The sequence below is a fragment of the Thamnophis sirtalis genome, unplaced genomic scaffold, assembly GCF_051295495.1.
Source record: "Thamnophis sirtalis isolate CommonGarterSnake01/CBP01778 unplaced genomic scaffold, rThaSir2_p1.2 scaffold_5, whole genome shotgun sequence".
Taxonomy (NCBI): domain Eukaryota; kingdom Metazoa; phylum Chordata; class Lepidosauria; order Squamata; family Natricidae; genus Thamnophis; species Thamnophis sirtalis.
This window is the reverse complement of record NW_028261385.1, coordinates 2,120,869-2,145,461: the sequence shown is the minus strand read 5'-3', so window position 1 is coordinate 2,145,461 and position 24,593 is coordinate 2,120,869. Positions and strand designations below refer to the sequence as shown.

General features: G+C 42.8%; 1 protein-coding gene across 1 annotated transcript in view; it reads right to left on the bottom strand.

Annotated features, from left to right (window-relative positions):
- Window positions 1-24,593, bottom strand: part of DNAI1 (dynein axonemal intermediate chain 1) — a gene marked incomplete in the record, with an annotated part of 116,829 nt that overhangs the window by 40,118 nt on the left and 52,118 nt on the right. The window contains 4 exon segments of the mRNA XM_087715288.1: window positions 10,188-10,231; window positions 13,113-13,230; window positions 17,318-17,402; window positions 24,100-24,234. Coding sequence (XP_087571414.1) covers window positions 10,188-10,231; window positions 13,113-13,230; window positions 17,318-17,402; window positions 24,100-24,234 — 382 coding nt within the window.

Genomic DNA, 24,593 nt, shown 5'->3' with positions numbered 1-24,593 from the left:
TTGGTGGTTTTCTTATAGACATTTCATGACCCAGCTAGGTAACAACATCAGTGCTAGAAGAGAGTGGGGTTTGTGGAGAGGAGGAGGAGGAGGAAGAGGAGGAGGAAGAGGAGGAGGAGGAAGAGGAGGAAGAGGAGGAGGAGGAGGAAGAGGAGGAAGAGGAGTTCCTTGGTGCTTGATGCTCTCTGACCTTGGTGGTTTTCTTATAGACATTTCATGACCCAGCTAGGTAACAACATCAGTGCTAGAAGAGAGTGGGGTTTGTGGAGAGGAGAAGGAGGAGGAAGAGGAGGAGGAGTAGGAGGAGGAAGAGGAGTTCCTTGGTCCTTGGTGCTCTCTGACCTTGGTGGTTTTCTTATAGACATTTCGTGACCCAACTAGGTAACAACATCAGTGCTAGAAGGGAGTGGGGTTTGTGGAGAGGAGAAGGAGGAGGAAGAGGAGGAGGAGGAAGAGGAGGAGTTCCTTGGTCCTTGGTGCTCTCTGACCTTGGTGGTTTTCTTATAGACATTTCATGACCCAACTAGGTAACAACATCAGTGCTAGAAGGGAGTGGGGTTTGTGGAGAGGAGGAGGAGGAGGAAGAGGAGGAGGAAGAGGAGGAGGAGGAAGAGGAGGAAGAAGAGGAGGAGGAGGAAGAGGAGGAGTCCCTTGGTCCTTGGTGCTCTCCAAGCTTGGTGGTTTTCTTGTACATTTCATGACCCAACTAGGTAACATCATCAGTGTTAGAAGGGAGTGGGGTTTGTTCTCCATTTATACACAGATGGTTTACCCAGTCAGTTTTGGTGGAAATGTTCTTGGTGATTCCTTAGTATGGCTATTGTTTATTCCTTGATTGTTTGTCTGAGTTGGGAGTTCCATGATTGGGGTATTGTTTCCTTCTTGACTCTCGCTCCAATGTTAATCTGAATCATTTCCGACAAATGGTTGTCTAATCTCTTCTTTAAAACCTCCAATGTTGGAGCACCCACAATTTCCGGTGGCAAAGAGTTCCACTGGTTCATTGTCCTCACTGTCAGGAACTTCCTCCTTAGTTCCAGGTTGCTTCGCTCCTTGGTTAGTTTCCATCCTTTTTTCCCCCTTGTCCTGCCTTCAGATGCTTTGGAGAATAGATTGACAACACCACCACCCCCCCCCAACTTCTTTGTGGCAGCCCCTCAAATATTGGAAGATGCTTGTCAGCCCTGCAGCCATCTTTTCTTTTGGATCTTTGGCCTGCCACACTTATTCTACTATGCCTTTTCTATGGTGGGAAAATGGGAGGGGGGGGATTGTATGGAGTTAGATGCTATGCAGCCATAACAACATTCTTTCTAGAAAGCCAAGGTCATCCTTTGTCTTTGCACCTCTGCACCTGATCGGAACTGGATGGGTGGAAGGTGCCAGCATGGCAGTGGGAGATTGGACCATGGGATGGACTTGTGGGTGTGGAGGGGCAAGATCTTGAACTTTCAACTGGGTGGGGAAAACCGGGAAGCTTTCAGATTCGGGTTTTCCCAGATGTGCCAACATGGCTCTCTTCATAAATTGGGACTTTAAGCAATATTTTGCCTTGGACTCTGATTTACTTTGGATGCTATTTGGAACCCTGGCAATGCTATCATGTCCTTCCTTTCATTAAACGAGACATACCCAATTCCTGCAATTGATCTTCGTATGTTTTAGCTTAGAACAGGGGGTCTCCAATCTTGTCAACTTTAAGCCTGGTGGACTTCAACTCCCAGAATTCCCCAGCCAGCTGGCTGGGGAATTCTGAAAGTTTAAGTCCGCCAGGCTTAAAGTTGACAAGGTTGGAGACCTCTGGCTTAGAAGACTAGAATAGACACCCAGCTCATTAATTAAAAACATCAAGCAATGCAAGACCCCGGGGCTTAAGCCTTGTAATCCTTCCTTTTCACCTTCTACACCGAAGAAGATTCAGCGCCTTGACAGAATTATCCCTGGCAATCTCACGTCGAATGCTGGGCTGTTCGTTTTCCTCCTTTTGGGGGGGGACGACGACAGAGACAAAAATCGGTTCTACTCTGGTCGTCTGTCAGTTCACCTCTATGGAGATAGCTTGGAAAAAAATGCGGCTTTAGCATTGGGGGGGGGGGGGAGATCCCATTCCATTGCCATAGGAATCGGAAAAAGGTTATGTGCTAGAACTCCCTGCCACAAACGATCCAGAAGGCGGCATCGGAGGGCTGATTTAAGACCAAGGAAATAAATGGATTTACTTTTAAATAGCAGTGTTGGCTGATTGCCAAGGGCTATTATTTTACCTCCTGGGAAACATAATTTTTGCCTGCAGTTATGCCGAACATCCGTTCGGGGGCATACAAATGTGTAACTGGATAAGAATTATATTAGATCTTAGAATGGGCAGAGATGGAGAAATTGGCCAAGGAAATTCAAGGAAAAGGAGGAAACAGAGTACTATTTAATTTGTGGGAAACGGTACAAATGGCTGGGTGGTAGAAATAGGAAGTAAGAATCTAAAAAATATATAATTTGTGTTATAGAAGAAGTAGGAATTAGCGATAAGAAGATAGGAAAAGTAGGATTTACAAAGTAGAAAAAGGTATTTATTATAAAGACTGTCTGATACAAATAACCAAACACAGACTCATAAGCAAAGCAGTAAAAAATAATAGGATGATAAGTGTAAAAATGTATAGAGATGTGTTCTGTCCCCCCCTTCACGGCTCGTTAACAAACGGCGAGCAGACAAACTTAAAAGGAACTTTCTTTATCAGTTGTCGGCTCAGACTGGCTTCGAGCCCAAAAATAACATAAATACAGTCTCTGACCAGATAACGGAATGAAAACAAATCTTTCTTACGGCAACACACGTTGAACAAAACGAAAGCAAAACACTTCTTCCAAAGTCTCTAAGAATCAGGGTTACAGAAATCAAAGCACTTCTCCAAGTGTATCTCCTTGAATCAGGGTTACAGGAAACACAAAGCACTTATCCAAGTGTATCTTACATAAACCACGACTGATGATCAAGCAACGTTGTACGAACCAAGGAACGCACGAAGGAACGTTAACTCCTGCAACTAGGGCGTGGCAGCATCTGTCCTTTTATCTCCAAAACCCACTAACGAGCCCCAGCTGCATCGTTAATCCGAAAAGACTCACAGAAGACTGCTGCTGAGTCACAACAGAGATGGATTGAGAGGGGAGGAAAATGTTTGTAAAAATGCACCGATAAATATCTGCTGTAAGAAGGAATGGGAAGTTCCGATGTTACTTGTAAGTGTTGTGTATGTCTTTGTCCATGTGCATAATTGTTTATAATTTTAAAAAAAAGTTTTTTAAAGAATTATTCCTCCAAAGAGGTAGGGGGAAAAGGGAACGCTTTAGAGTTTTGCCAACAGAATCCCTTATGCCACCAGGCTTGAAATTTTGGGAATGGACAACCTAGAACTCCCCCAACTACGGTCTGGCCTAAGCGTAGTACATAAAATTGTCTGCTACAACGTCCTACCTGTCAATGACTACTTCAGCTTCAACCACAATAATACAGGAGCAAACAATCGATACAAACTCAAGGTGTAAACCGCTCCAAACTCGATTGCAGAAAATCCGACTCCAGCAACAGAGTGGTCAACGCCTGGAATGCTGCCATTGTTACAGCATCAAACCCCCAAAACTTCAACCTTAAACTGTCTACCGTAGACCTCACCCCATTCCTAAGAGATCCATAAAGGGGGGGGGGGGATGCATAAGCGGACCAGCGTGCCTTCCGTCCCTATCCTACTGTCCCCATTTCCTATGGTCACATCCATGTTTATACTTGTACCTGTTATCTTGTACATGTTTGACAAACTAAATAAATAAAAATGAAGATAAGAGTCAAGATTCAGAAGGATCTCGACAGACGATCACTGGGGCCCTATCCAACAAAAGGGATTCAATTTCCCAATTTCCAAAGCACCTCAAGATAGGAGAAGAAACAATGGGTGGAAACTAATCAAAGAGAGAAGCAACCTAGAACTAAGGAAAAATTTCCTGACAGTGAGAACAATTAACCAGTGGAACAATTTGCCTCCAGAAGTTGTGAATGCCCCAACACTGGAACTTTTTAAGAAGATGCTGGAGAGCCATTTGTCTGGAACGGTCTAGGGTTTCCTGCCTATATATATAAGATTTTTACAACCCCTGGTATGCCCAAATATGGGAGGAAGATCACTACTTCCATTCTCTGTCCTTCGGTAAAAATCTAATAGATACCTTTCACCCTGGCCTGGCTGATAACGGATAAGAGCCTGTGGCCTAATGGCTAAGATGTCTCCCTAGTATGTAATATAGCCCAGGTTCTAATCCCAGTAAGGGCATGGCTAGCTGATGAGAGCTAAATAGCTTGAAATAGATCTATACTAGTCTCCCTTTATTTATTTATCAGCACAAATACAACAAATTATATATATATATATATATATATATATATATATATATATATATATATATATATATATATATATATATATATATATATATATACACACACACACACACACACACACATACATACATACATACATACATACATACATACATACATATATATATATATATATAATATTACACATACTAACCGCCACCAGGATCACCTTTGCACAAAATTGGAAACAAAAAACTACACACACACAAACACACACACCCAGATGAAATGGTAATTAGGAAAATACTCAAATGTGGTGAAATGGACAGCATGACTATGGAGTCAAAAAGAGAGAGAGAGAGGAGAGTTGGATTACTACAAAATTTAGAGTCGATTGTACAAGTGGCAAGACCAGTGGTAGTCAACCTGGTCCCTACCGCCCACTAGTGGGCGTTCCAGCTTTCATGGTGGGCGGTAGGGGTTTGCTGTAACTCTGCTTTATAAATTTTATAAAGTTACTTAGCAATAGCAATAGCAGTTAGACTTATATACCGCTTCATAGGGCTTTCAGCCCTCTCTAAGCGGTTTATAGAGTCAGCACATTGCCCCCACAGTTTGGGTCCTCATTTTACCCACCTTGGAAGGATGGAAGGCTGAGTCAACCTTGAGCCGGTGAGATTTGAACAGCCGAACTGCAGATAGCAGTCAACTGAAGTGGCCTGCAGTGCTGCACCCTAACCACTGCGCCACCTCGGCTCTTATAGGGAAAGTACTTCCCGACTTTATAAATCACCATGACTGTGGAACCGGTGGGCGGTTAGAAAATTTTACTACTAATAGAGATACAAAAGTGGGCGGTAGGTATAAAAAGGTTGACTACCCTTGGCCTAGAGAATAGAAGCCAAAAGAAGAAATAAAAGTTGTACAAATTTTTGATTATAATATGAAGAAAGATCTGATTATATGCCTTATACCATCATATTGCAATGTAATTATTACATTAGTATTAAAATTGTTTAAATCTACGAATGGTAAACTACAAAAGCAGAATTTGCATGCTGATAGGGGAAGCTGTAAAATTATATTATATTGTTACGTTGTTTGTGTTTTTATCTGTTTGTATTTGTGTTTGTATTTTTTCTTGGTTTCTTTCCTTTTTCTTTTCCCTTTTCTTTTTACTTGTGGCTTGAAAACGTTCAAACTATTGAAGAAGAGAAACACGGAGCCTAAGAAAAAAAGGAGGTTGAATATCTTGTCTGTAAGACAGACTAAGGCAGTGTTTCTCAACCTTGGCCACTTGAAGATGTCCGGACTTCAACTCCCAGAATTCCCCAGCCAGCGAATGCTGGCTGGGGAATTCTGGGAGTTGAAGTCCAGACATCTTCAAGTGGCCAAGGTTGAGAAACACTGGACTAGGGATTCAAAGGGCAGATAACAAGCAATAAATACCCTCATCGACGCTCAAAATCTGGAGGTTTTTAAAACTCCTAATTCAGTCAATGGAAGGACAAACTAATGGGGAAAAAAGCCATTTATACTAATATATTTGGCCAGAGAATGGATCCTCAGTCTATTGCACATACAAGAAATTGTTTCAATTAAAAAAATATGTATGGTGGTAGGTTAGGCTCAAATTATCCTCCTCCTCCTCTACACCGCACACCTCCCTTCCTTATAGCACTGATGATGTTACCTAGTTGGGTCATGAAACGTCTGCAAGAAAAACATGAAAACCAACCTGGCTCAGAGAGCACCAAGGACCTCACCGTTGCTTTTCTCCTCCTCCTTCCCATGTCCCTCCTCCTCATCCTCTTCTTCTCCCCGTCTTCTTCCCCTCCTCCTCCTCCTCCTCCTCCTCCTCCTCCTCCTCCTCCTCCTCCTCCTCCTCCACACACAACAGTGTTCCAGTATTTGAGGGGCTGCCCCACAGAAGAGGGGTCAACCTCTTCTCCAAAGCTGCTCTACGGTTTCCTGCCTGAGCACGGGGTTGGACTAGAAGACCTCCAAGGTCCCACCAACATTCTGTTATTCTGTTAACGCACCTGAAGGCCAGAGAAGGAATAATGGATGGAAACTGAACCAGGAGAGATTCAACCTAGAAATAAGGAGGAATTTCCTGACAGTGAGAACAATCAACCCATGGAACAGAAGTTGCCTTCGGAAGTTGTGGGAGCTTCATCCCTGGAGGCTTTCAAGAAGAGACTGACTGCCCTCTGTCAGAAATGATGTAGGGTCTCCTCCTTGGGGCAGAGGGGTTGGACTAGATGACCTACAAGGTCCCTTCCAGCTGTGTTATTATTGTTATTCAGAAATTGCGGAAGCTTCATCATCAAAGGAGACTTTCAAGAAGAGACTGGACTGCCATTTGTCAGAAACGGTGTAGGTTCTCCTTCTTGGTTGGGGGGAAGGTGGTGGGGGGTTGGACTAGATGACCTACAGGGTCCCTTCCAACTCTGTTATTATTCTATTCTTCTTCTAAATACGCCACGGCGTGCAGGATCCCATTGGCCAATTAAACACAAAATGGACATACAAGTGTCCTGAAAGAAATTAGGCACCATATTGGAGAAATGAAACATCTCAGCAACAATCAAAACGGCCAGCTAGGATTGATGCTCGTGTCGGCCATTCCACCCCCCCCCCACACCTTTGTTGGGGGAGAGGTGTAATCTAACGAGGGCTATCCGTTTTGCACACCTGGCCACACACGGCTCAGGTTTTCGGTTTCGAAAATGTATTTGTACCAGCGGCCGCATTGACAGATTTGTTGTTTGATTTGCAGAGGCTAATTCGGGACCGCAATCAAGAGGTTTTAGCTAATGATGACATCCTGAGGAAGCTTTGTGTAATCAGCCATTGTACATCTCAAATGCTGAGCTAAATATAAGATATGACTCAAATATTGAGCTATATATCCGTAAAACCTCTCGAACAACGGCAGTATTCGTGTATTTTTTGAGGGGCTGCCCCAAAGAAGAGGGGGGGGGGGTCAACTTATTTTCCAAAGCAGCCAAAGGCAGGACAAGAAGCAATGGAGGAGAGCCTTCTCGGTGGCTGCTCCGACCCTCTGGAACGAACTCCCCGTGGAGATTCGGACCCTCACCACCCTCCAATCCTTCCGCGCCGCTTTAAAGATCTGGCTGTCCCGGCTGGCCTGGGGTTAAGATTTTAACCCCACCCGAATTGTGTGTCTGTTGTGCCTTCTTTTAATATGTTGTATTGTCTCCATGTTTGGAATACTGTTTGTCTTGCCCCCCCACCCTTCTGAATTGTGAGCCGCCCTGAGTCCCCCCGGGGAAAAGGGCGGCATACAAATAAAGGAAAACTAAACTAAACTAAACTAATGGATGGAAACTAATCAAGGAGAGAAGCAACTTGGAATTAAGGAGAAACTGAGGACAATTCTCCAGTGGAACTGCTTGCCACCAGAAGTTGTGGGTGCCTCATCACTGGAGGTTTCTAAGAAGAGATTGCATAGCCGCCTATTTTGAGTGGCATGGGGCCTCCTGGTTGAGCAGGGGATGGACTAGAAGACCTCCGAGGTCCCTTCTTTATTATGTCTTATTTATTCCCTCCCCTGTTTATTGTGAGCCGCCTGGAGTCCTTCGGGAGTGGGCGGCATACAAAACCCATAAACCAACCAACCAACCAACCAACCTTCGGGATCTATTCTGATTGATTGACTTGAGAATGAGAAAAACTCTAGGGGAAGGAAAGACCTCAGGAACCCTTTGTGTATGTCTGTTAGTTTGTGTAGTTGTTCAGTTAAACTTGATTCCTCAGGGATGCAGTGCTGCAAAACTCCTTTTTTGTGTTACAGCCTTTGCAGCGTGCAAATCCAGGTGTGACATGACTGGAGTGTTCCAATATTTGAGGCAGAAGTAGAAGTGGGGGTCAAGCTATTCTCCAAGGCACCTGAGGGTAGGACAAGAAGCAATGGGCGGAAACTAACCAAGGAGAGAAGCAATCTAGAACTAAGGAAAAACTTCCTAACAGTGAGGACAATTAACCAGGGGAACTGCTTGCCACCAGAGGTTGTGGGTGCTCCGTGAATGGAGGCTTTTAAGAAGGGTTCCACCACAAAAACCGCGGACGACAAAATCGCGGTTGACGAAAGCGCGCATTTGACGTCATCACAGCGCGACGAAAACATCGCGCTGTGATCGGAAAGTGTAAAAATAAAGCGAAAACCTTACCCTAACCCCCCCCAAACCTAACCCTAAACCTAACCCTAAACCTAACCCTTAACCTAACCCTTAACCTAACCCTAAACCTAACCCTAACTAACCCTTAACCTAACCCTAAATCTAACCCTAAACCTAACCCTTAACCTAACCCTAAATCTAACCCCTAAACCTAACCCTTAACCTAACCCTAAATCTAACCCTTAACCTAACCCTAAACCTAACCCTTAACCTAACCCTTAACCTAACCCTAACCCTAACCCTAAACCTAACCCTTAACCTAACCCTAAATCTAACCCTTAACCTAACCCTAAATCTAACCCTAAACCTAACCCTTAACCTAACCCTAAATCTAACCCTAAACCTAACCCTTAACCTAACCCTAAATCTAACCCTAAACCTAACCCTTAACCTAACCCTAAACCTAACCCTTAACCTAACCCTTAACCTAACCCTAACCCTAAACCTAACCCTTAACCTAACCCTAAATCTAACCCTTAACCTAACCCTAAACCTAACCCTAAACCTAACCCTTAACCTAACCCTAAATCTAACCCTAATCCTAACCCTTAACCTAACCCTAAACCTAACCCTAAACCTAACCCTTAACCTAACCCTTAACCTAACCCTAACCCTAAACCTAACCCTTAACCTAACCCTAAATCTAACCCTTAACCTAACCCTAAACCTAACCCTAAACCTAACCCTTAACCTAACCCTAAATCTAACCCTAATCCTAACCCTTAACCTAACCCTAAACCTAACCCTAAATCTAACCCTAAACCTAACCCTTAACCTAACGCTAAACCTAATGCTAACCCTTAACCTAACGCTAAACATAACCCTAACGCTCTAAACCTAACCCTAACCCTTAACCTAACCCTAACCCTAACCCTAAACCTAACCCTTACCTTTATGTGAATCGGCTTGCTTTAATTTTATTTTTATTTCAATTTTTAATTTTTTTCGTCGCGCTGTGATGACGTCAAATGCGCGCTTTCGTCGAGCGCGCTTTTGTGGACCGCGGTTTTGACGGGTCACGTTTAAGAAGAGCCTGGGCAGACACTTCTCTGGAATGATAGGGTCTCCCGCTTGAGCAACGGGGTTGGACTAGAAGACCTCCAAGGTCCCTTCCAGTTCTGTTCTAATTGACGGTTGTTGCTGCAAATCTTTCCCCTTGCCACAACTGGAAAGAAGACAATCAGGAAAGGCGCCTGGCCGGGCAATAGCAATAGCAGTAGACTTATATACCGCTTCATAGGCCTTTCAGGCCTCTCTAAGCGGTTTACAGAGAGTCAGCATATTGCCCCCAACAATCTGGGTCCTCATTTTACCCACCTCGGAAGGATGGAAGGCTGAGTCAACCCTGAGCCGGTGAGATTTGAACCGCTGAACTGCTGATCTAGCAGTAGCCTGCAGTGCTGCATTTAACCACTGCGCCACCTTGGCTCACATGTGGGCAACCAGCTCACGTGGCATTGAAACGCAACCGAGAGAGACAAAAGTCCCTCGAGATGTAAAAGTCAGGCTGCAGAATCCAGGAGGGAAAAAAAAATGAAACAACAGGACGGAAACTCCCGATTTGATGATCGTCAAGGGTTGGCATAACGTAGCTGAGAGTCACAACTTACAGGAGCCGTGTCCAACGAGAAAGGAGTCTTTGTACTTGGGGTTCCTGCAAGGCAAAAGAGATGTCAACTGTCAGCCTTCCAGACTTGGGACGGTAGGAAGTTAGCACCCAGCACCCTCTCCTAAAAAAAATGAAATATGCTGGGAAATATTAAAAAGGCCGAATATTATATTTCCCTGGATGTGAAAAGGGAGAAACGTGTTTTTAGGCAGGAAACAGGCTCACTCTTAATACCCCCCCCCCTTTGTTAATGGGCCATTAAAAAGCCTGGGCCAGTCTATTCTACATAACAAAGATCTCCCCCCTTCAGCTCCAGGGTGATGAGATTAAGGCAGGATAGGATTAGCCCTTTCTCATCACAGGGCACCTGGGAAGAAGCAAGGCTCAACCAAACTTGGACTCAAAACACAGCCTAGAGGGTTGACCCTGCATGGCCCCATGGGAGTCTGACGACCAATCAGAAGACAAGATCAAGATCAAAGGCCAGAGAGGGCATTCTTCTTCACCCAACATCTGGAAGCATCTGATCCCCCTTTTCTGTCCAGGAGCTCAAGCCATGTCATCCTGTCCATCATTAAACCATCTTTCCAAGCAGCCTCCACGTTTCCAGTGGAAGTGAACCCAGAAGGACATTGCTCCCAACAGGACAATATTTTTTAGTGTGTTGCAGATATATTTTTGTTAGAATATTCATGACTGGGAGAGACCTGGGAACAAGGCCAGCCAATGAATAGGCATAGCAACTAAGCCAGCCAATGGGAGCTTAAACAGAGTCTGTGCTGAGAATTGAAACTGAAACCAGTCTTGTCTGTATTAAGCTCTGTGCTGGAAATGAGACACTGGCAGCTCTGAACTCTGAGATGAAACCAGCTGTTATCTCCTGTTTGTGTTCTGCTTGTAACTTTTACCACGTTGAAAGAATCTACTATTGGTAGTAGTGTACATTTATTCATCTGTTATGATGTACAGTAATGTCCAAAACTGTGGAAACCCTTTGGGAAAAGTGTATTTTCTAAAACTGGCTAAACATCTCCACCCTCCTCCTCTCCACAAACCACACTCCCTTCTAGCACGGATGAGTTGGGCCATGAAATGTCTGTAAGAAAACTACCAAGCTCAGAGAGAATCAAAAACCCTTCATTTCAACCCACAATCATCCTCTTCCTCCTCCTCTCCATAAACCCCTCTCCATTCCAGCATTGATGATGTTACCGAGTTGAGTGTAAGAAAACCACCAGGCTCAGAGAGCACCGAAGATCCCACAGTCCTGCTTATTCTTGTGCCTTCCTCCCTTCCTCTACTCCTCCTTCTCTCCACAAACCCCCCTCCGTTCTAGCACTGATGATGTTCCCTAGTTGGGTCATGAAAAGTCTGCAAGAAAACCACCAAGCTTAGGGAGTAGCAAGGATCTCACATTCCTCCTCCTCCTCCTCTACCACCACCACCACCACCTCCTCCTCCTCCTCCTCCTCCTCCTCCTCCTCCTCCTCCTCCTCCTCCTCCTCCTCCTCCTCCTCCTCCAGTCCACAAACTTTCCTCCCTTTTAGCACTGATGACGTTTCCTAGTTGGGTTATGAAACATCTGCATGAAAACCACACTTAGAGAGCATAAGTGACCCTACAGTCCTCCTCTCTTCCTCCTCCTCCTCTCCACAAATCGCCCTCCCTTCTAGCACTGATGACGTTTCCTAGTTGGGTTATGAAACATCTGCATGAAAACAACCAAGCTTAGGGAGTAGCAAGGATCTCACAGTCCTCCCCTTCCTCCTCCTCCTCCTCCTCCTCCTCCTCCTCCTCCTCCTCCTCCTCCTCCTCCTGTCCACAAACTTTCCTCCCTTTTAGCACTGAAGATGCTCCCTAGTTTGGTTATGAAACATCTGCATGAAAACCACTCTTAGAGAGCATCAGTGACCCCACAATCCTCCCAGTGTCGGCTGGCAACTACAAGGAGGAGGGCCTTCTCAGCAGTAGCCCCGACCCTTTGGAACGAGCTCCCCGTGGAGATTCGTACCCTCTCCACCGTCCAGGCCTTCCGCATAGCCTTGAAGAACTGGCTCGCCCGTCAGGCCTGGGGATAAGAATCGCTACCCCGCCCGAATGATGAATGGATGTTGCTTACTATTTTATTATGTGTTGTTGTCTTAATGTTGTATTCCCCCCTCCCTGGTTTTCTGTGAGCCGCCCTGAGTCCCCTCAGGGAAAAGGGCGGCCTACAAATGCTAATAAAACCAAAAAACCAAAACCAAAATCCTCTCTTCCTCCTCCTCTCCACAAACCCCCCTCCGTTCTAGCACTGATGATGTTCCCTAGTTGGGTCATGAAAAGTCTGCAAGAAAACCACCCAGCTTAGGGAGTACAAAGGATCTCACAGTCCTCCTCCTCCTCCTCCTCCTCCTCCTCCTCCTCCTCCTCCTCCTCCTCCTCCTCCTCCTCCTCCTCCTCCCCCTCCTCCAGTCCATAAACTTTCCTCCCTTTTAGCACTGAAGATGCTCCCTAGTTTGGTTATGAAACATCTGCATGAAACAACCACGCTTAGAGAGCACCAGCGACCCCACAGTCCTCCTCTCTTCCTCCTCCTCCTCTCCACAAATCTCCCTCCCTTCTAGCACTGATGACGTTTCCTAGTTGGGTTATGAAACTTCTGCAAGGAAACCAACCAAGCTCAGAGAGCACCAAGGAGCCTTCATTTCATTTCAACCCCGAGCTATAAATATTCTCCTTCGTTTTCTCCCCCCCCCCCCGCAAAGATAAAACACAAAGTAAACAGATATAATAAAACCAAACCTACAAACCTGACCCAGGAAAAAAAAAGAAAGGAAAAAGTGTGCATAACAAATACAACGTTAGGAGTGAAGGTTTTCTATTTCTCATTCCCATGGATTTTCAGAGGGCGCCCCTCCCTGACACCTGCAGAGCAGGCACTCACCAGGAGAGGGCGGTGACGGCCAGGCGCTTGGCCTTGTCGTACTGGAACTTCCAGAGGGGCAGCAGCGTCCCCATGTTGTCCCGATACTCGTCGGAGGCGTCTTCGAAGTACTTGAAATCTAGCAAAAAGGCGAAAGCCGTTTTTAATTCTGCATTTAGCAAATTGTCAGCCTCTGCTTTGCTGCTGCTTCGGCTGCCATTGAAACGGGGAGGGGGGGCATGGTATTTGGGAGGGGACTACTAATTGTGCTGGAGAAGATTCTGGAGTTTCTGCTGCCTGTCTTACTGCGCATGCGGAGGAGGTTTCCCGCCAAGGCCAAACGGCACCGACATTCCATCTGGGTGATGCCTTTCGAAGCTATCTCGCACCTGACACTTGGGAGAATTATGATTGGACTGTAGCTGGGATGCCAAGGGGTGGGGAATGGGTTATTCTATATATCACTTGCTTTCGCGCCTAAATAATCAGTCTTCGCTTTGCTACGCTTCTGATCATTTATAATTAGTAAAAGTACACTTGATTTCTATCAATGGAGTCTTGTGGTTTTCTTTCCTAATTACTCAATGAAGGAGTGCTGACACAAATTATTGCACAAACCAAATTTAAGGGGATTAAGGTGGGCCAATTACGGAAGAAGGCGGGGCTTAGCAGTGAGAAGATGGAGTTTCAGGCTACTCCTGAAATTCCTCTATACCGAAGGATTTTTGGATGGGTTCTTTGAACTCTAGCTGTCCCAGAGACGACAGTGAAGGTGAGGAGAGACCCAGGACCTCAGAGACACCCGCAAGTCTCTGGGGGGGGGTAACTCCTCGTGCCAATTCCTTTCTGGATTAGCTGCGTGCTAACTGAAACTGCAGGTTGCCCCTAAGAATGGTAGAAGTGATGTCATCTGGTAAGCTGATTTTATTATCCAAGAGAGACTGTCCGCGTTAAAAGCTTAAGCTAACTGAAACCAAAGAATAGGAAAATTTAGCGGCGAATTGGTTTTTTTTAATGGATTTATGGCTGGTGGCTACTTTACTTCTTAAATGCTTCAAGAAACTCCTTGACATCCTCCCCCCTCTGACTCTCCCTAAGTGGATCGTAAAATTTATTTTCTACTAATTAGCCCGTCACGATTCGACATTTTTATTACTTTATTACTTGGCTCTGTTTACGATCAGATAAGATTGCACAGCCTGCAAGAGACTAAGAAAAGTGCTTCGAAGTCTGTGGGGAAAAAAAGAGCTTGCAATTTTTAACTGCGACACATCATGGCGTCTCAAAATACCTCTAAGATTTCATTTCAGATTCTTTTTTCCGCATGTAGAGAGCTTTTTGATTCTTATCAGAGGCTGGAAAGAAAATTGGATCATCTGATTTTAAAATATGAAGTAAAAACTGAGATCGTTGAATGTTTAAATGTTCCTGAAATACAAATGGAAAATGTGAGAAATGGTGTCTGGTCTATCTCAGTGGAAGAAAGGAGGGGGGGAGCTATAAAGAAGACTCATTTAAAGAGACAGAGTGCAGGAGGAATGGAAAATCCACCCTTGAGAATTAAAGTTAATTTGGAAAATTTTACAAGCCCGGGACAACGTTATTATTTCATCATTGACATTCAGAGTCCAAAGGTGCGAAGATATCTTTGTCTGGATTTGCTTATGAAAACATTTGGTAAATTTATCCAACGCGTGGCAATTGGTTTGAGAAGATTTTGCTATTGGGGAGACACCGGCTGACAGATGGAAGAACGCAATTTAAAATTAGCTAAATCTGATTACCTTAATGTGTAATAGATATAGCTGAATAATAACTGATATGGATAGTAATATATATAATTTGGAACTGGCTGATAGATTGAAGAATACAATTGAAAACTAGCTAAACCTAATTGCTCTTTTTTGTAACAGATATAGTTGAACAATAATTGATATTGATAGTAATGTATATAATGTGGAGTTGATATGATAACTAACAATTGGATATGAGAAAACATTTTTAGATTATACATAAAGAGTATTAACTACAATAATTATCACTATTAAAAAAACTAAATAAAATACATACAATCAAATGTTAATCAATACTGGGAAAATGTTATGATATATGATATAATTAAATATTATGGATGTTCAGCTAAAATAGGACATGAGGATTTGATGATAATAGAGGATTTTACAAAAAAGTAAATGAATTGTCAGCATGTGTTATGGATTAATTCTTTGGCATAGTTAAGGATGAAGGATGTTTAAATAACCATAGGTAATTAAAACTGGAGATATAATGATGTTGATATGGTAAATATTCGAGTTAAGATATTTGAATTAATATGAGTTAATGGAAGAGAAGCACCAAAGCATGTTGTAACCAGTTGATATACTTCTTTTTTTTTATATAATAGACACCTGTGTTTTGTTTTGTTTTCCTGCCTTGTCTCTTGTCCTTTTTGTCTTTTTTTGTATTATTTTTATTTTTTATTTTTTATTTTTATTTTTATTTTTATTTGCCCTTTTTTTTTTTCTTTTCCCACCGGTGTGGGCAGGTACTGTTCAAGATTATTACTTTTATTAATATTTCTAAATAATAATTACAGTTAAATGAAAATGGATATATAATAATGCTTGAGTTAATATGAGTTATGTTGGTTGACTGTGGAGGAGATGTACCAAAACTTATCTGTAATTGATTGACACATTTTCTACAGATGTAAAGAAAGATGCTGTACCTGTTTTAAATTAAAATTAAAAAACATTAAAAAAAAAAGGTGGGCCAATTATGACTGCGCAACTTCAACGAACAAATGATGTGGGCCTGTGACGGTGAAGCCATGGCATGGGTGCCACAGGTGGCACAGGAGCCCTCTCTGCGGGCACCCGAGCCGTCGCCCCAACTCAGCTCCACCGAGCATACATGCACACTACTGTGTGCGCGCACCTCCCGCGCAGAAATGTATAGAAATGTATAGAAGGGAAAACACTAACAGCAAAGAAACCGATTCGGAACTGCGGTATGATATACGATGGAACTTATTGTTCCTATGTTGTTTTTAAGTTATGTGTTTGTCTCTGTTGATGTGCTTATGTGTTTAAAATAAAAATTTATATATTAAAAAAAAAGACTTTGAAGGAATATAGAGGTAAAACCAGTTGCTTAATGGCCTTTCCTAGTTAGGGTGGACCTCTCAGAAGCTGCTCAGGACTTGGTCCCTGCAGCTATCCACCCTTACGACCGACATCAGGGAAGACTGGAAATGGAAGGTGGGGCTCCTCGGAGCCAAAGAAGGCAGCCAGGACAAGCCAAAGCCTCTGGAGATCCTCCGTCATCCAGTTTCAGGGTTGTCCCAAAGGTGCCTTTTTCAAGAGGCGAATGGACTTTCTGGTTTTTTCTTTTGAAGATGTTTCTCTTCTCACCCAAGAAGCTTCTTCAGCTCTGACTGGATGGTGGGGAAGGGAAGGATTGATACTCCTTGCAGGCAGCTGGTCATTTGCATCCTTTTAGAGGGTCCTTGAGGCCACTTGGAGGTTTATCTCTGTCCTCAGGGTCACCCGAGTGGTGCAAATGGTTCCTGTAGTCTGCAATTTTTTTCCTCTAGAAACCCATTCCTACTCCCACACCATTCCAAGGGTCTTCATTTAGCATAGCTAAAAGTCTGTAGAGCCAAGGTGGCGCAGTGGTTAAAAGCAGCACTGCAGGCTACTGCTAGATCAGCAGGTCAGCGGTTCAAATCTCACCGGCTCAGGGTTGACTCAGCCTTCCATCCTTCCGAGGTGGGTAAAATGAGGACCCAGATTGTTGGGGGCAATATGCTGACTCTCTGTAAACCGCTTAGAGAGGCCTGAAAGGCCTATGAAGCGGTATATAAGTCTACTGCTATTGCTATTGCTATTGCTATTGCTATCTCTATCCAAATTGGACAGCCCCCTTTCAACAGAGGGGGAGGGATATGACATCATGTATCTCCAGTCTACAACACGGTCCTTTCAGCAGTTCCAGGAAGGCTCCAAGTGGCCTCTAAAAGGATGCAAATGCCCAGCTGTCCGCATGGAGTATAAATCCTTCCCTTCCCCACTATCCAGTCAGAGCTGAAGAAGCTCCTTGGATGAGAAGAGAAACATCTTCAAAAGAAGAACGAGAGTCCGGTTGCCTCTTGAGAAAAGGCACCCCTGGTGGAAGAAGGGTGCCTCTTTCAGGCAGCGTCCCAGCCAGCCCCTCCGGGTCCTCACCTTGAGCGATGTCATCAAAAGTGTTCTGGTTGACCATCCGCTCCACGATCTTCGCTGCCTTGGCCACTTTGTTGATGTCGTCACTCTGTTGAGGAAAAGGGAAAGTTTGCGAGTGAAGGAAGGAGGCCCTGCGAGGACGTCTGCTTGGTGCCTTCGCCAACGCCGCACCTTTTCGATTGCAGGACGTGGTGCTGGCTAGCAGCTGCCTTGGAGTGGTGGCACCTCCAGCTAGGATGGAGGGAGGGTAACGTCTGCAAGGCCAGAAGGGAGGAGGATCATTGTGGGGTCCTTGGTGCTCTCTGAGCTTGGCTGTTTTCTTGCAGATGTTTTATTATCCAACTAGGTAACATCATCAGTTCTAGAAGGGAGTAGTGCTTGCAGAGAGGAGGAGGAGGAGGAGGAGGAGGAGGAGGAGGAGGAGGAGGAGGAGGAGGAGGAGGACGACGACTGTGGGGTCCTTGGTGCTCTCTGAGCTTGGCTGTTTTCTTGCAGATGTTTTATTATCCAACTAGGTAACATCATCTGTGCTAGAAGGGAGTGGAGTCTGCAGAGAGGAGGAGGAGGAAATGCTTCAACAGTTTTAAGTGTGAAACATGGTCATAAGTACTGTAGGCACAAAAAATGGAAGGACAATTTCGATTCCCACCATGGATGAATGGCTACAGGAGCTGATGGGAGTTGGCAGAAATGGCTAAATGATTTTGATCAAAGAAAAGAATATAAGTACTTTTGTGGCTGCATGGAAACCACTTCTGGACTTTGTGCTCGAGGTGGGGGGGGGGGAAATGAAACTTTTGATTTTGGCTTTTACTGATTAGGTTGATTCGTTTTTATAGAAATGGCTAGTTTACTTTATTTATTTATTTATTTATTTATTTATTTATTTATTTATTTATTTATTCATTCATTCATTCATTCATTCATTCATTCATTCATTCATTCATTCATTTATTTGACTTATATACTGCTTCATAGGGCTTTCAGTCCTCTCTAAGCGGTTTACAGATTTTTAGCAAATTGAGTCAGCAAATTGCCCCCACAGTTCGAGTCCTCATTTCACCCACCTCGGAAGGATGGAAGGCTGAGTCAACCTTGAGCCGGTGAGATTAGAACCGCTGAACTGCAGATAGCAGTCAGCTGAAGTGGCCTGCAGTGCTGCACCCTAACCACTGCGCCACCTCGGCTCCTATTATGAGCCCTGGTGGCGCAGTGGTTAGAGTACAGTACTGCTGGCTACTTCTGCTGACTGCTGTCTGCCTCCAATTTGGCAGTTCGAATCTCATCAGGCTCAAGGTTGACTCAGCCTTCCATTCTTCTGATGTGGGTAAAATTAGGACAAGAGGCTCACACTGTAAACTGCTTAGAGAAGGCTGTAAAGCACTGTGAAGCGGTAGATAAGTCTAAGTGGTATTGCTATTTATTTTTTCCTTCCTTCCTTCCTTCCTTCCTTCCTTCCTTCCTTCCTTCCTTCCTTCCTTCCCTTCCTTTCCTTCTTTCCCTTCCTTCCTTCCTTCCTTGCTTTCCTTTCCTTCCTTTCCTTCCTTCCTTCCTTCCTTCCTTCCTTCCTTCCTTCCTTCCTTCCTTCCTTCCTTCCTTCCTTCCTTCCTTTCTTCCTTCCCTTCCTTCCATGAGCTGTTGCAGCATAGTGGTTAGAATGCAGTATTGCAGGTTGATTCTGCCCACAGTCAGCGGTTCGATCCTGACTGGCTCAAGGTTGACTTAGCCTTCCGTCCTTCCAAGGTGGGTAAAATGGAGACCCAAATTGTTGGGGGCAAGAGGCTGACTCTGTAAACCGTTTAGAGAGGGCTATAAAAGCAATATGAACTGTTATATGTCTAGCAAGAGCCGAGGTGGCGCAGTGGTTAGAGTGCAATACTGCAGGCCACTTCAGCTGACTGCTATCTGCAGTTCGGCGGTTCAAATCTCACCGGCTCAAGGTTGACTCAGCCTTTCATCCTTCCGAGGTGGGTGAAATGAGGACCCAGAGTGTTGGGGGCAATATGCTGACTCTGTAAACCGCTTAGAGAGGACTGAAAGCCCTATGAAGCGCTATATAAGTCTAACTGCTATTGGTATTGCTATTGCTCTAAGCGCCATTGCTATTATGGAAAAGTAAAAAGTTGTAGTGTGATGTTAAGGCTTTATTTTACAACAGAGGGAGAAGCCAATCAAAGCTTTTTCTAACCCTAACCCAGTGGTTCCCAAACTTGGCAACTTTAAGACTTGTGGACTTCAACTCCCAGAATTCTCCAGCCAGCTCTCGGCTGGAGAATTCTGGGAGTTGAAGTCCACAAGTCTTAAAGTTGCCAAGTTTGGGAACCACTGCCCTAACCCAACATGCCTTCATTTTTCTATTTTCTATTTTATCCTATAATCTAATGAATGTTTAAAGATAGGGGAAAAGGCCGTAAGTCCCTTTTTTTCAATGACGTTGTAATGTGAAACAGTCACTAAATGAACTGTTGTAAATTGAGAACTAGCTGTACAGGGGTGCATAATTCAGCAGCGAAGTTTCAGGCTCTGCACGGATACAGGGAGATGTTTTTCTTCCCAGCCATGTGAAGAAAACGCGCCGAGAAAAGGCTTGAGGCTTAATCCATCATTAGCCCCTGCATTGTCGGTCTAATTAAATCAGCCGTCTGATCCTTTTTCCTTGCCATCCGTTTTCCTTCCGAAAAAAATCAATTAATAGGCTTAAAATCGATCGTCTCTTCCCTGCCACCCACTGGGCTCCATCAAGGGCAGCCGTAATGGGTTCCTCGCATTTGGTTTAGTGTCCCGCGTGAACTCGGCTAAATCTTGCGCTGATTCTTTATTCAGCAAACCCCGGTTAATCTGGTAGTTCCTAGCAGGATTTCCAGATTCTGGAACGGCTTTCTTCCCTCGGCTGTCCGTCTGGTAAACTGGCAAGATTCGTTTTTCTCGCCATGTTACATACATACATCCACAGTAGACTGTTGTTTCTCTGTCACAGAATATAGGTGTATGCATAATTTTGTATTTATTTGTTTATTTTGTTGTGTTCATGTAGCTTATATGAGAGGTGGTAACCCTTTCAGAGGTGTATGCAATGGAATTTCATTTTAATGTATGCCAATTATTGTACATTCAAAGTGACCATAAAGTTATTATTCTATTCTATTCTATCCTCTCTTCTCTTAACTTCTATTCTATTCTATTCTTCTGTTCTGTTCTATTCTATTCTATTCTCTATTCTCTTAACTTTTATTCTATTCTATTCTATTCTTCTTTCTATTCTATTCTATTCTATTCTATTCTCTATTCTCTTCTATTCTATTCTACTCTCTCTTCTCTTAACTTCTATTCCATTATATTCTCTCTTCTCTTAACTTTTATTCTATTCTATTCTATTCTATTCTATTCTTCTTTCTATTCTTCTTTCTATTCTCTATTCTCTCTTCTCTTAACTTCTATTCTATTCTATTCTTCTGTTCTATTCTATTCTCTTAACTTTTATTCTATTCTATTCTATTCTCTCTTCTCTTAACTTCTATTCTACTCTCTCTTCTCTTAACTTCTATTCTATTCCATTTTTCTGTTCTATTCTATTCTCTATTCTCTTAACTTTTATTCTATTCTATTCTTCTATTCTATTCTCTTAACTTCTTTTCTATTCTACTCTCTCTTCTCTTAACTTCTATTCCACTATATTCTCTCTTCTCTTAACTTCTATTCTATTCTATTCTTCTGTTCTATTCTATTCTCTTAACTTTTATTCTATTCTATTCTATCTTCTCTTAACTTCTATTCCATTATATTCTCTCTTCTCTTAACTTCTATTCCATTCTTCTCTTCTCTTCTATTCTCTATTCTCTTAACTTTTATTCTATTCTATTCTCTCTTCTCAACTTCTATTCTACTCTCTCTTCTCTTAACTTCTATTCTATTCCATTCTTCTGTTCTATTCTATTCTCTATTCTCTTAACTTTTATTCTATTCTATTCTTCTGTTCTATTCTATTCTATTCTATTCTATTCTATTCTATTCTATTCTCTTAACTTCTTTTCTATTCTACTCTCTCTTCTCTTAACTTCTATTCCTATTCCTATTCCCTTGCCAACAACCAAGCAGTAAAAAATAGTCTAATCAAGAAACCAATAACACTAGCAACCCTGACCAAGCCCCTTGAATTTAAACAGAGAGCAAACCCCACTCATTTCTAGCACTGATGATGTTACCTAGTTGGGTCATGAAACATCTGCCAGAAAACAGCCAAGTTCAGAGAGCACCAAGGACCCCACAGTCTCCCTCCTCCTCCTCCCCCTCCCTCCTTATCCTTCTTCCAGAAACCTCACTGGACTAACCTGTTAAGATTGAGCCGCTTTGCTTCTTTCAAACCTAACTTGCCAATGAACTGGCAGAGGGAAGGGGGAAATGGAATGTCAAGAATGTATGTGGGGATCATGAGTGCCTGGAAACCATCAAGGTCACTGCTGCAGATGCTGGAGAAAGAGGCGGACTGTTCCTATAACAGGAAGATGTCTTATAATTGGACAATGTGGTCAACCAGAGGTGGGGAGAAAGGGAATCTATAGTTGAACTAAGCAAGCATTTGTGTGGGAAAACGGGAGCTGGTTTTGATTCTTTAGTACCAAAATGCTGTATCCAATAAAGTTTTACTTTAGAGAATTCGAAACTTCCAAGAGTGTTTCCTTATTTCACATACACTAGTCAGGCAGTTGACACCTGGTCCCCTAAAACCTTTCCGAGGGTTTTTGGGAGTTTGATGTACAGGTAGTCCTCAACTTACGACCACAGTTGAGCCCAAACTTTCCGCGAGACAGTCAATAAGTGAATTTTGACCAATTTCACGACCTTTCTGGCCCCAATTGTTAACTGTATCGCTGCAGTCGTTAAGACAGGAACACAGTTGTTAAGTGAATCTGGCTTCCCCGTTGACTTTGCTGGTCAGGAGGTCGCAAAAGGATATCACGTGACCCCAGGACACTGCAACCGTCATAAATACAAGTCAGTTGCCAAGCTATCTGAATGTGCATTATGTGACCACGAGGGTGCTGCAATGGTTGTGTGAAAAATGGCCATCAGTCACTTTTTTCAGTGCCATTATAACTTTGAACGGTCACTAAACAAACGGTTGTAAGTTGAGGACTACCTATATAAAATATCAGCTAGAGTGACCAGAAGAGAAAACAGGTTAGTTGACTAATGAATGTATTCTATTTTATTTTTCTTTATGTATATTGAGAGCATATGCACCAAAGGCAAATTCCTTGTGTGTCCAATCACATTTGGCCAATAAAGAATTCTGTTCTGTTCTGTTCTGTTCTGTTCTATTCTATTCCATTCCATTGTTTTTGACTCCACTCCACTCTATTCTATTCCATATTTCTATTCTATTCTATTCCATTCCATTGTTTTTCACTCCACTCTATTCTATTCCATTCTATTGTTTTTCACTCCACTCTATTCTATTCCATATTTCTATTCTATTCTATTCTATTCTATTCTATTCCATTCTTTTTGACTCCACTCCACTCTATTCTATTCCATATTTCTATTCTATTCTATTCTATTCCATTCCATTGTTTTTGACTCCACTCCACTCTATTCTATTCCATATTTCTATTCCATATTTCTATTCTATTCTATTCCATTCCATTCTTTTTGACTCCACTCTATTCTACTTCATATTTCTATTCTATTCTATTCTATTCTATTCTTTTTGACTCCACTCCACTCTATTCTATTCCATATTTCTATTCTATTCTATTCTATTCTCATTCCATTCCATTGTTTTTTATTCCACTCCACAGTATTCTATTCTATTCTATTCTATTCTATTCTATTCCATTCCATTCTTTTCGACTCCATTCCACTCTATTCTATTTCATTCTTCTATTCTATTCTATTCTATTCCATTCTTTTCGACTCGACTCCACTCTATTCTACTCCATATTTCTATTCTATTCTATTCCATTCCATTCCATTCTTTTCGACTCCACTCTATTCCATTCCATTGTTTTTGACTCCACTCCACAGTATTCTATTCTATTCTATTCTATTCTATTCTATTCCATTCCATTCTTTTCGACTCCATTCCACTCTATTCTATTTCATTCTTCTATTCTATTCTATTCTATTCCATTCTTTTCGACTCGACTCCACTCTATTCTACTCCATATTTCTATTCTATTCTATTCCATTCCATTCCATTCTTTTCGACTCCTCTATTCCATTCCATTGTTTTTGACTCCACTCCACAGTATTCTATTCTATTCTATTCTATTCTATTCCATTCCATTCTTTTCGACTCCATTCCACTCTATTCTATTTCATTCTTCTATTCTATTCTATTCTATTCCATTCTTTTCGACTCGACTCCACTCTATTCTACTCCATATTTCTATTCTATTCTATTCCATTCCATTCCATTCTTTTCGACTCCACTCTATTCCATTCCATTGTTTTTGACTCCACTCCACAGTATTCTATTCTATTCTATTCTATTCTATTCTATTCTATTCTATTCTATTCTATTCCATTCTTTTCGACTCCACTCTATTCTATATTTCTATTCTATTCTATTCTATTCCATTCCATTTTTTCGACTCCACTCCACTCTATTCTATTCCATATTTCATTTCATTTCATTTCATTTCATTTCATTTCTATTCTATTCTATTCTATTCTATTCTATTCTATTCTATTCTATTCTATTCAAAGGTGGAGATAAGAAGATGGCCTGAAGAAAGACTGGAATTAAAGCACGCTCAACACAACACGGAAAGATGCAACAGCACCTGTGATTCCAGAGAGGTTAATTTCCTTCCCATCATTTTGTCTTCCTTCTTGGTCACGGGAGCTTTCTGTTTTTCTTTCTCCTTTGACTTCTCCAGTTTTTGAAGCTCCTCCACGTAAACGTCGTAGATGGTCCACTGTGAGGAGCAAAGAGCGCGTCAGTCGTAGATTCACACAAGCGGAAGATGCTTTTCTTGGTTCAGCTAGTCCAGTGTTTTCCAAACTTGGAAGCTGTGAAAGGTGTGGACTTCAACTCCCAGAATCCCCCAGCCAGCATAGCTGAATTCTGGGAGTTGAAGTCCACATCTCTTACCAAGCTTGAAAAAACAACAACACTAATTCGGTCCCCATGCATTCTCCTAGAAAACGCCAAGCAAGCATAGCAAGCAACTCAACCAAAATTAGAGGCGTGCCAATTATTATCGTGCGACAGTACCTGAGCGCAAAGGTTTGCAAAATTTGAATCCCAACAGGAATCGAAACAGGATGAAGGAGA